Source organism: Nipponia nippon, unplaced genomic scaffold (genome assembly GCF_047370975.1).
Source record: "Nipponia nippon isolate SJK-2023a ecotype South Korea unplaced genomic scaffold, ASM4737097v1 scaffold_4, whole genome shotgun sequence".
In the NCBI taxonomy this organism is placed as follows: Eukaryota; Metazoa; Chordata; class Aves; order Pelecaniformes; family Threskiornithidae; genus Nipponia; species Nipponia nippon.
The window spans coordinates 86655647-86674433 of NW_028262358.1; the positions used below are offsets into that span (position 1 = coordinate 86655647).

An 18787-nucleotide genomic window follows, 5' to 3' on the forward strand; every position below is an offset into this window, starting at 1 on the left:
TGTATGCGACCTCCTGGGAGGGTCCCCACAGGGACCTGTCTGATCTGACAGCGCAGTGCAGCACTGGAGTAGACTTGCTGGAGGAAGCTGTAGAGCCTGCATATGGGGAAGGCTTTAACAAGTTAAGGAAAATTGTATAGGGAGTCATGCACCTTGGGAATGACAGGGCAGGCTCTCAAGGATCTTTCCAGACCAGTTTGGTTTTTTTTGGGGGGGGGGGGAGGGAGGAGTGGAGAACTTGTTTTGGGGTTATTTTACGTGCATTAAGTTGTTGGTGGCATGCCCTGACAACATGCAGGCAGGCTACAGGAAACCATGCCCTCCCTCAGCCAGGTGAAAGAGGCTGTTGGAAAGAAGTCTCTGGCGTGCTGCAGCTCTGGCTCTTCCAGTGCTGCTGCTTTCTCACCGCTCTCACCGTGTCTTCCATTTCAGCCATCTCGCAGCCGTGGCGCATAAAACTCTTCCTGTGAAAGGCAGCGCCCCTGAACTAGCCCAGGTACGGTACGGCGTTGTTACGTGGCTGGAGTCCGTGTAGGGCGTCCCAGAGGAATGATCCGTCAGGGCTTTGCCAGCCCGGTTGCGTAACCGCGTGGGTGAATACGCACCCGCAGGCCAACGAGCCAGCAGGCAGGCTGTCCCGCGGGCGGCGACGCTTTGAGGAGGCAGGGGTTGGTGCTCACGGCTGTGCCGTCTGCAACAGGGCTGCTCTGCCTGATCTTCCCCAAAAAAAAAGAATGCTCCATAAGGACAACCGCTCCGAACCCAGTCAAACCCCCTTCTTTCTCATCGCCTTTCTTTCTGAACTTTTTAAAAGTAAATATTTGAGCATTTAACTTGCTGGTTAATTTCTGGTGGTTTCCTTTAGTGCTTATGTTGGGAAGACAGAGAATTAGGAGATAACCGACTCTGTCTCCTCCCTCGTGCCACCTACATATCCTAAGTTGTCTGTATTGCCTTTCTGGCTAAAGCGTGGAGGCTGGCAACTGTTAACGTGCAGTTCCAAATAGTCGCAAATTATTTTCTACTGATCTCCCAGGCAATGTTTGACCCCTTAACTGCTCCGTAAATGGTACACTAATTACACTGCTGTTCTTATTTTCTCTTTCATCTATCTCAAAAGCCATCTGATTTTGGTAGGAAATCACATTTAAGTGTTGAGCTGTGTTGTGGGGGAAAAAATGTGGTGGAATTGATGGAGCTTCACTCTGTATTTGAGCTTAGATGCCGTAGGTATCCCTGCCTTTGAAGATAGACTGACAGGCCAAGCTACAAGGAAAATTTCACTTCCTTATCCTGTAAAACCCCCCCCCCAAAACCCCCAAAAAACTCAAATACCTTAGAGTATGACAGCTTTCAAGAACTATATTTTGGAGCAAGGTTGATAGAACCCTTCCCCAACAGCTGTGTAACAGCTAAGACATTGACAAGGAAGAGTGATGTTTTCAAAGCAGCCCATAGTTGCTTGACAGCCTCTAACCCAGGCACAGCGAGCAGAGGGATTCCAGCGGTATCCTCAGGCTGTAAGAGCCTGTGGTGCATGAAAGATTTTTGCTTTTTAGCCACTGCTAGCTCTTTTGCGGGCATCTCCTCTGGTTGCTCTGCCCTGAAAGCGCTAGACTGGGCTGATGCCCTTTTCCAGCTTCCCTTTGTGGACAAAAGTGTCCCTCTGTTGGCCCTGCGATGGGCTGTCAACAGCTGGTGTGAATCCTGCTGGCATTGGTGTGTTACTCAGTACTCCGATAATGCATATGTCTGAATCCCAGCGCCCTGCACGGGGACAGAGGCTGCACAGCGTTCTCACCTCCGACAGGCTGCTCCTAACCGCTGTCCTGAGAGCTATGCCCTGTTCTGGGGCAGTACCGCCAGCTGACGGCTGTTCTTGTTTTCCAGGCAAGGCTCTGTCTCTTTCAAGCTGCACGCTCGGTTCTAGCCAACGGAATGAAACTTCTTGGCATTACACCTGTAACTCAAATGTAGTGAGGCTGTATGCAACGTACAGTCACATCTCTTAGTAAAAGGATTTTTTAATATGAATACTCTCCTGTCTGTCATTGCTAATGCAGTCTGGGAACTCTCCGGCTGCTCTTGGAGGTTTGTACGCCCCCCTCATACCACCTGCAGGAGAGCATGCATGGCACAGCCATTTGGGGGAGGCCAGGGCCATCACCATCGCTTTCCCCAGGCACGCGGTAGGAGCAGTGTGCTTGACACTAGTCTCTGCCTGGTGTTTCCCACGAGAGAGAACTGCTCTGTGTTTGCCATGTAAATATAACATCCTTTTGGTAGAGGAAGTGGTATTAACTGGGCCGCCCTAAGCAATCAACATTCTCCCCATCTGCCGTGGCCATTGTGTACTTAGGCCGAGTGGTACGGCAGCCCCAGCTGCTCTGCGTACTGTAACAAGCCCCGGCAGTCACACCATGCCGGAGAATTTTTTTCCCTGTGCGTTGTACTGCGCTCCCCTTCGGTGACGTTAGCCAAGGCCAGCTGCCGCCTCTGCCACATCCTGTTCCTCACCCATTCCTCTGTCGTGCCGACGCGATGTCCGGGAGAAGAGGGTTCGCCGCCCAGCGGGTGGAACAGGACCCGCGGAGCTCCCTCAGCGCCCTACACGCAGTCGGACACGGCAGGTGCTGCTTGGCACCCCGGAGCCATCGCGCTGCTGGGGAGAGGTGGAGCGTCCGTGTGGAAGGAACAGAACATCAGCATGTTTGTCATTGCTGTGTTTAACCCATCTGGTTAACTCGGGCCTGAAGGAATCTAACGAGGATATAAACTTGGTCACATTTTTGACTCCGCTTTGAACGTAAAAGAGTTGCCCAAATGCACCAAAGTCAGTTTTCCCTCAATGCAAAGTTGCAGTTTCTGGAAGGGTTGAACTGAGGGAGGCCTCAGAAAATGAGGGAGGAGGTTGAAATTACACAGTAGGCGCTCGTAAGTTAAATCAAAGCCTAACATGCATTACAGGAACTCTTTTCAAGCATCGCTGTATGCACAAAAAGGTTTAGAGAGAAAAGGTACAGATAAAAATCTTCTAGTCTGACACTTTGAGTTGACTCATTCATACTTAAGGCAGAGAGACAAGAACGCACACGAACCTTCCCCTGTACCACCGGGGTTTGACAAAACACATAGAACAGAAGAGAAGATCCCTCTACCAGCTACAGCGGGTATAAAAAAAAACATTCGAAAAGTAAAAGAAAATCTGCAACTTAAGAGAAACACCAGTCTTTCATTCTGACTTTTTAAACCAAACAAGTGTGACTTCTGATCACTTCCAGGTAAGTGATGCTTGAAGCACGGTTATTCCTGGTGGAGTTGTGTCATCTCACGTATATCACCTAGAAGAGAAACTTCTGTCATTAATCAAACTGTGGTTGTCAACTAGTTTAAGAGAAAATGCTGGCAGTAGTTGCTCTTTTTAATAAGATTTTTATGAAGCTTTTGGGCATTTCTGCCCTCAAAGGGCAAGACAGTTTATCAAATCCACAAAGAACTGATTTCCCTCCATTATATACATTATGTACAATTGAGTGTTCAGTTCCTTCATTCTGCTTTCCTTGTAATTGGGCCTTTTCGTTGTTCGATGTGAAGGGAGAACACCTTCAATAAAACACCCCTCCGGCTCCTCAGCTGTAATGTAGCCTCAGCGTCAGCCACTGGAGACCTCACATGTAAGACAGAACTAACTTCTGCTTTCAGTCTATCCCACTTAAACCGTTTCATGACTAGCTTAAGGCTAATTTTTAAAAAAATGCAGGCTTTTTTAAAGTCCATTTTTTCTCTTGTCTGTCTGTCCATTTATATGGACAACGTCACACAGTAGCAAGTCTCTCTTTTGAGCTCTTAGTCTCTGACGGCTGGATTTTTGTGGTGTCTTGTCGAGGTAATCCGTAAAGGTAAATAGAAATACACACCAGGAGAGCACCCAGGGAGAAGGTAACCGCTGAAAGGAGACAAAATAGTTTAAATAAACACTTCTGCATAAGAAGAAATCTTCAGAAGACTAAGCTATATAAAGTATGATGTTATCTGAAAGACAGTAATAAAGTTACTCAGAACTAAACAGGACAAGCAGCTGTTAATAATTCACAGAATCTAGGCTCATCCTCTGTCACCAAGCTCTCTCGAGTGTTTGCAATCCCCACGCCACTTCAGTTACCCTCGTATCAGCAAGAACGTGGTGATGGCCAGAAAAGCAAGTGTGAAATGTCTCCTGCAGTTCCAGATGCCATCCGCCAGGCTTCCCTTACAGTGAACTTAACGATAAAACACAGTGGATGTGATAAAGTAGTCCGTGATAAGACACTTTGTTTGCCTTTCCACATCTAGACAGAGTTGAGAAACACTATTAACGGGGCTTTCACAGAAAGATCACCAGTCCAGGTTTGATTTGTGTCAACCATCAAGAAAACCTGCCCAAGTGAGTTTTTAAAACGGGTTGCGTTTTTCATCACTTGGTTTAAGGTGCTCTTTTTCAGCCAGACACTGGGGATTCTTCTCCTTACGCAAGCTTTCCTTAGGTTTCATCTCACTAATGCCACATCAGAAAGCTAGTTTTTTCCACCGTTAACACCATACTATCTTCGGATTGCGGCAGGAAAGTGAAAAATGCCCAAAACCAAACGGTGAATGACTGAGCAGGAGCCACTGGATACAGTAGCAGGCAGAGACTCTATCAGGGAGAAAACCCTTGGTAGTTGCAGGACAGCCCAAAGCAATCTGCTGTTTCCTCTCAAAAACATTCACCACGTCCGCCAGGACCCCAGGTGCTGTTTGCCTCGCTCTCATGTGGTGGTGGCCACAGCAAATAGGGAAGGTAAAAGTTAACGCAGTAGCAGGTATGACTTAACAGGGATGTGGCCAAGCCCGTGCAGGAATAGCTAAGGAATTAATTTGGCACTGGCTGTACTAAACCCAACAAGAAATGGTAACTTATCAACAGCAGTCTCAGGTAAACTGCTACATCACACACTAAACTGCATCAGAAAGCGACTGATGAATAAAGCTGTGTAAACTTGTGAGCTGTTTAAATCGGAAAGAACCTTTCCGTTTGAGGCTGTAGGATGCCTCTGAAAGAACAAACCGTGAATGCCTTTGAAAGCACAGGATCATCGGGCGCCTTCTGTGACCCAACAGGGACGATACATTACTGCACAGGAGTCCTGGAGAAGACTAAGTTAAAACCAGAAAAAAATTCAAAGGCGGCGCAAAGGACTGCTTTGGTACGAGCTGCCTACAGCCTGCTAGCAGCCTGCTAGCCAGGAAGGAAACACACCTGCACGGGCAAATCCGAGGCAAAAAGGCACTTACTTATCTGGAGGCCAAAGAGGATGACTGATGCCACGGTAGAAAGAACAATGGCTGCCGCTGCAGAAAAGCCTTTCATAATGTTATCTGTGTACTTCACAACCACCGAAGTGTAAAGGCCACCTACGCTGGCGAGAACTGGGAAGCAGATAACATGTTTCTATTAGTGAAGGTCCAGTAGGTTATTCTTGAAATGCTACATTTTACTCCACTGGTGTACTCCTTGTTTGGGCTACACCACCCTAATTGGTGATTTAATGCAACATTCAGCAAAATGGGATGTCTACACAGCATCTAGTAGATCAGATAGGACTCATTTAAAGATGATCTACTCACTACTCAGTCCTTTAGACTGCTGTTTCAGCACAATTTTAAACTGAACAAGTGAATATTTTCCAAGATAATGATACTTTTAAAAAAAACCCTTAAAACGCAGTAAAGAACAGTGGGCCAGACTGAATTTGTAGCTTCATGCAATCAGTTATGTCATAGTTAAAAAAACCAAAACAATGTAACAAGACCCAAAACCCACAAGATACTTACAGATGACGAACCAGACGTAGTACGTATAGCCGTAGAAAAACCCTTTCTCAAGAACTTGGGCTCCATCTGACATGTACACACCAAATAAAGTCACCACAATCCCAGATAAGTACATCTGAATGTTCCTCACCCACAAGGAAGTATCTGAACTCTTCAAGACCTTCTCAAAATAAACTCCTAAAAAAAAGAAAAGTTTCAGTAAGATAAATGAAGTTTCATCCTTCGTGATTCATGGTTCATAGTGTTTTAAAGCCAGACAAGACTACTGGAATCACACCCTGTCCTACAGACCGTTATGTTTCACAGAAGTTCCCAATGCAGAAGGCCCAAAACCACATCCTGATAACATGCGTCTTCCACAACAGGATCCTTTTAATGGGTGTATAACATCAAAAATAGATTCTATTTCTGTTTACAGTTGTCTTAACAATGAACCTCATCAACAATTGAAACTACTCCTCATTTGTTTGATGTGCCAGGCTTCTGATTCCAACAGTTTCTCCTGTACAATTCTATACCAGAATAAAAGCGTTTCACCTTGTCACCTGGTGTTTTATCCTCAGGACAGTATTTATGTATTTCAGTATGATGGAGAACAATTTTTCCTCCATCAAGACATTTAGCAGTACAAACAAAAGAAAAAAAAGAAAAAAAGAAAAAAAAAGAAAAAAAGAAAAGAAAAAAGAAGAAAAAGAAAAAAAAAGAAAAAAAGAAAAAAGAAAAAAGAAAAAAGAAAAAGAAAAAAGAAAAAGAAAAAGAAAAAGAAAAAAGAAAAAGAAAAAGAAAAAAGAAGAAAAAAAGAAAAAAAGAAAAAAGAAAAAAAGAAAAAAAGAAAAAAGAAAAAGAAAAAAGAAAAAGAAAAAAGAAAAAAGAAAAAAAGAAAAAAAAAGAAAAAAAGAAAAAAAGAAAAAAAGAAAAAAGAAAAAAAGAAAAAGAAAAAAAAGAAAAAAAGGAGTGGGTGGGACTATATTACCTCAGTACTGAGACTGAAAATTCCTCAGAAGCCTTGTGCTTGCAGAGTACTTGGCAGAGTGGCGACGTTCTGAAACCACAGCTCCAGGGGATTACCCGAGCAAATCAAAACCAATGCCTTCTGCTAATTGAAACTGCAGATTGGTTTTGAGGAAATGGAATTCATTTTAATCTAAAGCTCTTGTTCTCAGTGCCATGCTGATGAGCAGTACTTCTATGCTCTGCATTACTGAAATTCCCCAAATACTTTTTCATTATTCTGCTTGGGAGGTGTACGTCAAATGTCGGCCTTTTAGTCTGACACGGCCATCACTAGCTGCCTTTTTAACCACTGCTCCTCCACCAGGACTCTGCTAATCTCTGGAATTGCCTCTGCATTTCAAAACATAGGCAGCGGTTTGCGGAACTCGGATCTTCTCAGCCACTTCCATGACCTTCTGGTGTGACGAAAAGTTTATTGCTGATTAGCGTCACCCAAGATCCTTCTTACGATACGAGAAAAGTATATGGAACTGACAAAGACGGCACAGAGAAAAGAGCTGTGGGTTAGAAGGCCTAGGCACACACTCCTCCTGAAATCCCCAAGTTAGCTTCAAGGAAGGTCTTGCTACTTTATTCATGAAAAATGCAATTTATAATTTAATACAGTATAGTGAATATTTATGGTGAATAAATTAGAGAACAGATTATATATTTATTATATATTTCAGGGGTTCAAATAATAAAAACCCCGAGGAAATATTATGTTATCTCATATGAATGTACATTTTTAAAGTCTAAACAGTATCAACAAAAAACTAGTACTGCTAACAACTGCAGTGCTTAAAAGAACCCACAGTAATCTATCTCGAGATTTCTGCTCACTGAGAAGACCCCCAGAGCATAACCAGATGTAATCAATGTACCAGAAATTTGGCTTGAGTAAGAACTGTACTTGGAAATGTTATAAACTAAGAAAACAGTAAGCAAACCAATGAAATGATCCTTTCAGATTTCTGAAAATGCATAAAAATCACTCCGCTAGGCAAGATGAAGGAAAAAATGGGTGCTGTTTAGGAGAAATTACTCTTCAGTACTGTTTCAAGTCACAAAGGATCTGCCATTATATATTTGTCCAATGCTTTTATAAGCATTGTTGGGCCCCCGGATACTTGGAAATTATCACGGGCTCAGCAGTTTGAAGAAAAATTTCTTTTCCATCTCTGAGGGACAAAAACACATAACTGTTTTGACTTTGCTGGACTAATATAAAACACTTAACATGGTCAGTCCAGAAACTGAAGGTTTAATGCCAAAATAACTTCTTCATGTGGGTGGGGGAAGGAAGAAGAGAAAAGGAGCCTGAATAGGATTTATGTTTTCAACATGTAAAGCCCCAAGGGCACAAGGAGCTCCACGGATGAACTACTCCGTCCTCCCAGCTGCCTCAAAGCCACGTCTTGTCAGTGAGGAAACACCCAAGCTGCAATCCTTCTCCGCGAAACGAAAGCCGTATGTGTCTAAATCCTCCAGAGCTGCCTGCATCAGCCCTTTCAATGGTCTGAATCTGCAGACCTCTAGAAGCACAGTTGTCTGCCCGCGTTATCAGAGAAAGCTAGAGAGCTTTAGCTTTAGGAGACTCTGCAGGCTTCACTGTGAATGCTGTATTTTGTCTCATGGCTTGGGAGCATCTCAGATTTACCACCTACAGGACTACAGCAATGTGTATTTCAGGGCTGCGCTAGTGCAAGAGTGAGGAGCTCAGTTCCCCTTATAAAAAAATGCAAGTATTTCACGTGATCACCATAAGGGAGCTGTTCACTGTAAAGCCAACTTTATAAAATTGATGTACATTAATTAATTGTACTGAGTGAGTCATTATGGATGTTCCCTAGAGTATTATTCTAAGCATTTGAAAGATGCTTCCACTTGCAAACCAGCCTTCTGAGCTGCATCACGTAAAACCAATAGTATGTGCTCCTAGTCATTTGCTTGACAACTACAGCAATCACGTCATGAATCTGTCATAATTACTGCAAGTAGAAGGTAATCATGGGCAGAAGGGATAAAGTCCTTCTTTATCTTCTAATCAACGAAGACAGGTAACTAGTGTAGAACGTCCTGTTTTAAACATCATGAGTTCTCCAGTCCTTTTGATGTGACCTGCGTACGGAAATAATACTATACCTGCAAATCCTGAACACAATACAGCAACAGCAATCGCTCCAAACCCTAGCCAGGGATTCTGCTCCACCTGCAACATCAACCGTTATTTTAAAAAGGATACAACACTTCAGTAATTCACAATAATCAATTCCAGAGCTACTTTGTTAAGTACAGCAAAGTTATTAGCATTGCATTACGGTATAAAATGTACTTGCTTAGCTAGAGCTGTCCTTCAGATTAGCTCGGTGTAGCTGTGTGGCGTTTCACTTTCCGTGTGTACTCTTACCAACCCTTGCAGTGCTCAGAGGCACCGTCTACTTGGCTGTGGCCAGTCCTCCCAGCTGCGTGACCTGCCTTTCCCACTACTGCTGCTGACCAGCGGTTAAGACCTAAGAAACAGAAGACACTTGTTTCTTCTTCTGAGAACGGGATTAGGTCAGTGCCTCTGCAGGGTGTGTTTAAATGACATAGCCACAACCACAAAGCATTGGAGTTTCACTCCTAATTCCGCCAAGTGCTTCGATTCCAAGTTCTCTGCTCCAACAATTACAGTAATAGCAGGGCCAACTGCTGGAAACAACATATTACTCAGATACATACTAATGATGGTGTGTTAGACTGATTATGACGACTCTGGTAATTTATACTAATTGTAGCAATCAGTTGCCTTTCCAACAAGTGAGACTGGAGCAATACCGCAAGCCTGCCTGAACTTGTGTACAATAAATGTGAAAGTGAATGATCAAGCTAGTGTTTACGTTGTAGATGAAGTGGCTGGAAATAGGAAACGGCTACTGCTGTGTAGAATGTAAGAGACCTTACCTTAATCCCAGCTGCCGTGAAGTGAAACACAAAGCATAAGGCAGTTCATTCTTTGTTGTGAAGTGGCAAAATGTAAACTCTTACCTGTACTTTCGTAGCCTGAGCAGGCTTCCACTGAACAAGGGTAACACCACCACAGAGCATGAAGACAGAGAACCACTGCAACTTACTAAGGGTACGGTTTAGCATTAGGACTGTACATAAAGCTGTACAAGGGATCTTCAGCTGGTATGTCACCTGAAGAAGATGGGATATAGCATAGAGGACGTGGTTTTATAAACTCCTCCAAAACAAGAAAATAAAATAGAGAATTCAACTACAGAATGACGAATAAAATTTTATATTCACTGATTTCCTACGGATCCTTGGGTTTCTGTCCCATCGCCAGTTACAACAAAGAGAATTTGAAGTGACTCTAGCAGTGAGTGGGTTAGCTTAGAAAACCAGAGCACTGCAACAGAGCATATCCTCTGAATACAACAAGGCATCATTTGGCTTTTAACAGTGAGGCTAAAGAGGGCACTGTGTGCTAGGCCGACAGACACCTAGCAGGCATGTCACATGAAACAGTAGAGAGAAATGTATTTACAGATCAGTTACTGACAAAAACATCTATTACCTGGTAGACTGCCGCATCCAAGTTGCTAAGAGCCACAAACGCCATATTGTTTTGGAGAGCATACACCAAAGATGGAACACTTAATTTTAGCAATTCTGTAGGACTTCCGAATACATTTTCTTTTAAAGATGTTATTAACCTTGCCAGACTTCCAGTTTCTCTGCAAAATAAGATATTAATATAACTGAGGGCTCTCTTAAACTGATATTTGAAAACAGAAATCCAATCAATGAATCCTTTGGGAAGGCTGAAAATTTGTTCTCAACAATCAGTTGTACCTTCTGCTCATGAAAGAAAAAATAACTGGGGAAAAAGCAGTGAGGTTATCAACAAGTAGAAAGCCCTGCAGGTGAAGAAGACATTCTGGAATCAGGAAGTTAGATGCATTAATGTGTAATGAAGTAAACAACCATGAACACTGTAAACAGTGGAATAAGTCGCTAAGTATAAAGGCAGTAGGACAGAAGGCTGTCTTCCCCTCCCTTTTTTTGGGGGGGGAATTAATATTTGTGCGTGATGTCAAATGCCCGTGATTTTCCAGATCCCCTTTAAACTGGGCCTCACAGTACAGCCAAAAAAGATTGAACCCCTGCACACTACTGAGCTGGAAACACCTCTCATTCCTCAGCCAGCCCGGGGTTCCTCTTCTCGCTTGCGCTGCAGGAGATGCTGGACCGGCACCAGCACACAGGTTAAGAGGTCTGGCGGGGCGGGCGGCAGCTCCCTGTCACCTTGCATCTTCACACATCTCCTTCATGTAATTACAGCATGCGAGAGAGCAGGCGACGGGGAAGAACCTGTTGCTTCTTGCTGCTCTCCCCTTTTGTTATCAGTCATTGACATTATAGGCAAAATTGTTGGTTTACTTATTCCTCAATGTGTTTATCATATTGCCCAACACTGGGAGATAAGATATACAAGACAACCTAGAGTTCCTGGTAATACCCAAGTCCAACTTTAGTTGGACTAAAGTGCTTCTATCTCAAACAACTAACTGCAAATAAAATATAATTAGCACAGATACAGTTCTGCTCTGTGAGAATAAGAAGTCAAAAAATACTACACAGTAATGACTTCTTCTATTTGTTGATACTAAGGTGGGCTGTCAAACAAGAAAATAATATTTAAATTATACCTGCTTCTGTTCCAGACCATGCTCAGTGAATTAGCTGATCACACGTTTTAAGTCAAATCATAGCAGTAATAGTAGTTTCTGTCTACTTTGACTTCTAGCATGGAATTTCAGCAACGAAGAATAACAAATGTCCAGCAAGCACCATTTTCACTTTAGTTTCTGAGAACAAGAAGGTGAACTATCTAATAGTTCATCTTTGCAGTGGGTGTGCTCTCTGAAGCATGCACTTATCAAGAATCTCTAACTGTAAGTTGAAGTCAGTACAAAGATCAATGTGGAGACAGATTTAAATCTACACAAAAAAGAATTTAAAACAAGCCTCGGTGTGCAGCTGATAATGCAAAATAAGGTGCCCAAAGATGTACGCTGCAAAATCAAATAAGAAAATAAAAAATGATCTAGCTCAAATTCAACATTCTTGATGTTGATCTAGATGCGACTTAAAAAACATATTCCATTTTCTTCGTAGGTCTGACTAAGCGAGACATACTAATAACAATCAGTTCTGCAACAAAACCATGCATTTGTTAGAAAAGCTGAAGTTAAAACTAGAGTTTGCAAATCAGCTCTCCTTTTCTTCATCCATTGCTAAGTAATTATGTACCATCTAAGAATGTAGACAACGTAATTACCAGATGGTGAATTGGACTTTAAATAAATATGAGAAGTTGAGAGTACAGCTGAGTAAACAATTAACACAGTTTAAACTACCATAAACTTTTCTTGTGAAAGACAATCTTTTGGCATTCACCCATTCAATGTGTCTTCTTCCAGGAGAAACTTTAAAAGTAAACACGGCGAAGGCGTAGTGTAAGAATGTGGAAGAAAACAAATTCTGCAGCTGGAACAATGCAAGAGTCATACTCCAGTATCCTGTACATTGCAGTAATCAGTGCTGGCTCTTTCAAAAAGAAATAGGCACCCACCCAAACGTATCCCGCTGTACAGAAAAAACAGATTGCATTCTACCTTCTAGCTGGTTATTAAACTACAAAGGCACCTTGCCTTGGGTGAGACAAATTGGTTAGGACTTTAAAACTGCAGGAAGCTGTGAAGGAGACACTGAAGGAAACTATGCTGGAATTTATGCTGTTGAGCATATTCCTAAGTGATCTAAAATGGGAGATTACTAGGAAATTGGCAAATTTTGCTGATTATACTCAATTATATGCGATATCCAAAAGGAAACTTTCAACAGTTGCTGAAGGGTCTCTCACTACACTACACCGAGCAGAATTCATCAGGTTTTCTGCCACCTGAGAAACATCTCAGTTACCTGGACAGCAAAGGAAGGTATCCAGACCCACCAGCGAGCGAGACATCCTACCAGGAAGAAATGAGCACGGCCTGATGAATAGTGTCTGCTGGTGCCCATCTCTCTCTCAACTACGGAGAAAAAAAACTCACTAGCTGACCAGATCAGAATAGATATTATAACCTTCAATCAGCTCAGTGAATCAGATTCATCTCAATTTAACTGGCAAATAAAGCTCAGTTGTCAATAAATGAGAAAGAATCATAGGAAACGACAACCCCAAAATACAGCAACCGTCTCTAAACCAGTTGTGGGCATTTGGGAAAAAGATGCGAGTAGCTCTGCGACAGCACCAGCTCAAGCCCAGCTGTGTTCGGAGAAATAAACGGAATGTTACGAACCCCTAGGAAAGGAACCGAGGCCAAGACAGAAAGCACCTTCACCCCTCTGCCTAATGCCACAGCATGTTCACATCCTGAACGCGACATGCCGTTCTGGATCCTGTTCCAAAAGGCATGTAACAATACTGGAAATGCTGTGGAGACAGGTACTAGGATGATCACGGAAAAATTAGACTAGGTCTCTCAGCTTAGAAAATAAATGAGTCATGAAAACACAATACAGATGTGTAGAGATATGAAAATAAAAATGAAGGGGGAAAGATTATTCGTGATGTCTGTCAACACAAGAAGACAGAATCCAGTGAAGCTGCTAGATAAAGTGTTTATTAAAAGGTATTTTCATATACGGTGTAATTATATTGCAGAAGTCATTTCACAGATACAGTAGGGACAAACAGTTCAAAAAGAAACTGGACAATCTCACAGAGGACAGGATCGTTAGGCGCTACAGTCACAGTGTGCACACAGCATCCAGGCTGGGAAATCCACAAGCTTCTGCCACCAGCTAAGAAAAGTACAGCCCGTGCTTGCTCTATTGCCTATACTTCTGTTCTAAGCGTCCTCTGCTGACTACTGTCAAAGGGAGGACGATGGACTACGTGAATTGTTGGCTGTGCAGGGCTGTTCTAAAAACATAATAGACTTCTGAGTTAAAAGTAATTGCCTTTTTAATTATTTCAAGCAAAAAGGCCATTCGTACATTTAATGAACACAGTATTACCGACCCTTAACAAAAGGCAGGTTGCTTACCCTGCTGAACTAGGCCTCTCGGATACGCTATAAACAGCCTGGGTCCCAGGTGCGCAAGAACAGATTTGAGAAATTATACACACAGGTGAGGCTACCAAATGCCACCCATGGGTCCCTCACTACTGAGAAATGTGGGCTGTTGCAGTCTCCAGAAAGCAGGCTGGATCAGGACCCACACCGGAGCCACAACACCGCGAGAAGCACAGTGCAACCACGCGTCAGCAGAGACGCTTCTGCCAACACTTTGTGCTGGCAGAGTGAGAAGCCCAGGGTGCATAAAAAGAAAAATAGAAACGAGCCCTGGTCACACCTGCCTTTTCTAATGCGTTACATTTAATGAAAGGTTAAACAAAAGGCATTTTGCCACAGCTGCCTTACCAAATTCAAATCTTGTCTCATTTCTAAAGCAAGTAAAATGCCGTTTTGATGTTAAGTAGAAAAGATCTGATAAAAATCTGAAGTACACCACGTGACTTCATGATCCTCTAGCACAAAGCAGCCAGCCTTCTGATGTACCAAAAAGCCACAAAGAGAGAGACAGAGACCCTAAAAGAACAAATTCTACCACAACAGCAAGAACTGGGCTTTGGAAAAGACCAGAATATAAAGATTCTTCCAAGGAAGGATGTAGCACAGGGAAGCTGAGAGGAAAGACAGCGGACTGATGGCCTCACTACTTCAGATGCTCACATGTGGACTAAAGTTCTAGTTCTTAGCGGCAGTCTGGGATTACAGAAACTCTAATATTTTCTGACCACAGCCTTTCAGCATTGATTCCCCAGGTTAACAGAGACAGCAAAATGTCTGTCTGTAACATTGTTTGGGAAAATTTATGAGTAGGAACATTACAATTTTACGTAACTCAGCAGACGATGGCTCAGAGTCCAGCTTTCATCTACATCAATATTTTAAAGACCCAAAACATCGCAGATAATCCATACTGACATTTTGAACCTATTCCAAAGCACAGAAAAATAGAAAATATGCAAAAAGGACACACCTGAATATTGTGCTGTTTACAAAGCAGTTTCAGTTGAGGAGGACTCACAAGCTCTAACCTGCTCTAAAATGACTCTTCCACAGCATGACTATCCAGCCACGTTCTCAAATGTATCTGTACTTCGGTATCTGAGAATCTGAGGTTAGAAGCAAGGATTCGTTTTCAAAATACTGATTAGCATTCCCACACTTACTTAGCCAAGATGCCCACGCTCAAGAACAACTTGATAACTTCAGTGATGCACACAGCCGTCGTTGAAAAGTAGAGTTCTGTCTCCACTGTCCTCGTGTACCGTAATGCGACCGTGTATGTTGCAGCAACCAGGGTCATCACTGTGAGGCAGTACAACTTGAACGGTAAGCTGACATTTTCTGAAAGAAAACAAAGATGGCGACTCAGCATGCCCTTCATTTTAATTTAAGACCTGAAACAAGGTGTTCTCCAGCTGGAGGACTGTATCAAATACTACTGCGGCAGCATACAATAACTACAATGCTGTGAAACGCTTCCTATAAAAAGTTTAAGTTAAATTTCAAAGTCTCTTCTCAAAGAAGCTTGTATGGGAACTCCAGGTGTTTGAAAATAAGACATCCTCTTGCCCTCATAACCATCCTTCATTCTAGAAAAACTAATCATAGACTAATATTTATCTAATAGTAATCAGAAAGTCTTTCTGTGCTTTCCTGCTCTTTAGCTGACAGTGAGTGCTCACTCTGAAACGGCAGCTGATCCTCTCCATGTAGTATGCTGAAGTCTGACACAAAGAGCGTTGGCAGACTAGTAAAAGCAAAGACAGAGGAAAAGTTCAGTATCAGCAAAGAAGGGAATCAATCTAGCAAATCTTAATAAATAAGGCAGCATTTCCCTCAGCCTTATCTTCCACCTAAGTTAGTAAAAGAAGAGTTTTGCTCAGAACAGTGATGGGACTTCATACAAAGGGCTTTTTTGAAAAATTATTCACTGTAGAAAATGCTAACGTTATGGCTATTCAAGTAAACTAAACCATACGAGGACTACGTGTCACCTGTGTTATCCCCTCCATCTTCCCCACTGCTACACTCCTACAACAGTAGCAATTCTTGTAACAGTTTTGCCCTGGACCAACTATTATCCTGCATAATTTGGGAGTTAGCCTGTTCCAGGCCTACTGGCGAAAGGCAGTTTTTCATACAGTCACTCTCTTCTAAGGCCTGAGAGTTTCATCGGGTGGACGTGGCCAGGCCACGCCAGTTCATTCCCACACCAGAGAACGGCTAAGACTGCATCCGTACCAGCAAAGAGAAGAGCGCGTGACTCCAAACAGGACTGCGCTGCACGAAGGCACGACCGACAACATGAGACATCAGCAAGTGCGTGCTGTCTACAAAACTGTTTTTCAAACTGTTAAATTATTCTTTGTTACGTATGGCATCTGACGGGTGGATGTTGGTCATTCAGCAGCATCTTTTGGGCCATTATCTGTCGTGTTCTGAATATCCTAAAGAAACTTACTTTAATTGGTGTAAGTTTATGTTCCTCTGCTGATTAGGGAGTGAGCTAACAGATAAACTCAGGGCAGATTTGTAATACCTTCGTTCATTTAATACGGAAATGAATTGCTGGATCCAGTGCAACCGATGTTTTGGTTCGTTTTTCTTCCAAGCCAGTGATGTCTTCTATTGCATAACATTTCTGCAAGGTACAGTTAATACCTCCTGCTGCTGCAATCGTTTAAATTAGCTACTTCCTTATAGATAAAAATCTTACCCATGTCAGTAACCACTTTTAAAAGGTAGAGCCAATTAGTTTTTGGACTAACAATGCTTAAAAGAGACTTACAAGCTGCAATCCGTTTTTAAATTAAGTTTGGATTGCGCAGAGGGCGGGGAGGGGCGGTGGGAATCCAAGGGCACGACAACCAGGAAATAACATTCACCCAGTCCAGTTTTACAAAAGTGTGTTTTCTAATGATATTTTAGTGCTGATAGAAACGATATTAAAAATGTGTTTTTACACATTAAGATTTTAAGCCTATGTGCTACTGAACTAAAGCTAAGTTTAACCCTTGCCTATATTAACTACTCTTTAAAAAATAAACGCACGCCCCAATTTGGCAACGGTTTGCAAACTTGGGTGAACCAAATGCAGCAGGACATAATGAATCTAGTAACGATACTAGATAGTTGTAAAAAAGCCATTTGTAGTTAGTTTTCAGCCTGGACATTTCTCCAGCCTGGTTCACACGTCTGCATCAGTACCAGGGGGCAGAAGGAAAGCACAGCTGGGGCACCCATATCTTCTGCTGCTAAGTCTGAACGTATACCAGCTTAAAAAAAAAATGAGCTGAAAGAAGCTGTTGTTTCTTTCCCAGAGTTTCTCTCACTGGCTTCAGTAAATCCCACTCGAATGAAACGATTTCCAGCAAAAGGGACCAGTCGGGCCAAAAGCCTGAGGATATAAACGCGGGCCTCCCACACGCCTCCACAGCTCACCTAACCGCCCCGCCAGCGCTCTGTTAAACGGCAGCCCAAGGCCAAGCCTGGCCCACGGAGCACAACCCACCGCCTGCCGAAGGCAGCTGGGGCGGTGGGCGCCTCAGACCCAGCCTTACCCGCCCTGCGGGAAGCCCTCCTGCTCCCGGCCCTTCTCCTCCTTGGGGCTCCCCCTCAGGCCTGCTGCCAGGAGCCGAGCAGCCCTGGGCAAGGGCCTCTGCGGGGCAAGCTGGCGCAGCGACGGGCATCGCCTCCCTGAAGGGTTCAAGGCCACCTGGCTTGCCCGAGGGCTCTGGCACCGTTGCACAGACCCCAACAGAGACCCCGGGGCCGGCGGTGTTTTCAGGGCCAGGAGGAGCAGGGGGGTGACCCTGCGCACCGACGACTTGGGCCTCACGGCCTCGGGCTGAGCCCCAAAAGCTTTGCGCCACGTTCAAACGCTCCCAGAGCGGGAACCGGCGACGGAGGGGCCGCCGCTCCGGAGACGGCTGCGGCTGGTCCTAAAGGCGGAGGAGCCCGGCGAGCCCCGGCCCGGGAGCACCCACCGCCCGCTGTCCCGCCGGACGCCGCCTCCCGCGGCGGTCACAGGCGGCGGGAGGCGAGCGGGAGGGCGGGAAGGCGGGGCGGGGGGGGGGAGAGCCCTTCCCCGGCGCGGCCCCTCGCTGCCCCTCTCCCCCACGCCCGCGGTGGTGCCGCCCGGCGCCGCAGCCCCCGGCGAGGAGGGCAGTTCCACTCCCTCTGGGGCGGGGGAGGCAGGGGGGGAGCCGCCGGCGTGCGGGTCGCGCTGCGTTTTGGGGGCGAGGGCGGGATAGGTCCCCTTCTCCGGCCGTGCCTCCCCCGGGAGCCGCGGTACCCCGCTAACGAACCCGCTCCGCCGCCCTCACCTTTCGGAGGCGACATCGTGCCCGCAGAAGGCGCCAAGACCGCCGGGCCGGAGCCGCCCGCCGTGCCCCGCCGCTCCTCCCATCGCACCATAGAGTCCGGCGCGGCCGCCTAGAGCGCCCCGCCTTCCCTCGTTTCACCATCGAGTCGGCGGCCCGTCCCGCCTAGCTCTGCCCCCTGCCCGCGCCATCGCTGTGCCTCCTGCTGCCTGTGCGGCCCGGGCGGCAGCATGCCGAGAGGACAGAGCCCCCAGACCAGCGCCGAACGCCAGGGGCGGGATGTTTTCTCTGAATTTAAAAAAAAAAAAAAAAAAAAAGCTGCCGCGGCTAATAGCATTCATGTTTGTATTAATAAATCTAAAAATCAGTGCCCGCTCATCATTGAAAAACATGGAGCAGCAGCACGTCTCGCTGCTCCCCATTAATTTCTTTTCACAAAAGTGAAAATCGCCTAGTGGAAACCATTTAGCTAAGTTTTTTCTG

The 18787-nt window shown here is 44.7% G+C and overlaps 2 protein-coding genes across 5 annotated transcripts in view; one reads left to right on the forward strand and one right to left on the reverse strand.

Moving 5' to 3' along the window:
• RARS2 (arginyl-tRNA synthetase 2, mitochondrial) overlaps positions 1 to 2034 on the forward strand; it is a 39707-nt gene extending 37673 nt beyond the window's left edge. For all 3 annotated transcript variants that reach the window (XM_087775809.1, XM_087775807.1, XM_087775808.1), the window contains exons 19-20: positions 433 to 496; positions 1891 to 2034. In XM_087775809.1, the coding sequence (XP_087631935.1) occupies positions 433 to 496; positions 1891 to 1977 (151 nt within the window). In that variant the 3' untranslated portion in view covers positions 1978 to 2034. The remainder of the gene's footprint in view (positions 1 to 432; positions 497 to 1890) is intronic.
• Positions 2035 to 3212: 1178 nt separating this feature from the next.
• SLC35A1 (solute carrier family 35 member A1) lies at positions 3213 to 18338 on the reverse strand. 2 transcript variants are annotated; one of them, XM_087775813.1, is made up of 8 exons: positions 18308 to 18338; positions 15146 to 15323; positions 10412 to 10571; positions 9877 to 10029; positions 8992 to 9058; positions 5854 to 6030; positions 5314 to 5448; positions 3213 to 3946 (listed from the first exon to the last, which is right to left on the reverse strand). In XM_087775813.1, the coding sequence occupies exons 1-8, from the start codon at positions 18321 to 18323 to the stop codon at positions 3816 to 3818; spliced, it is 1017 nt and encodes a 338-aa protein (XP_087631939.1). In that variant the 5' UTR covers positions 18324 to 18338; the 3' UTR covers positions 3213 to 3815. The 2 variants fall into 2 exon arrangements, with proteins under 2 accessions (XP_087631939.1, XP_087631938.1); XM_087775812.1 differs by lacking the exon at positions 18308 to 18338 and adding an exon at positions 16522 to 16634.
• Positions 18339 to 18787: the final 449 nt, after the last annotated feature.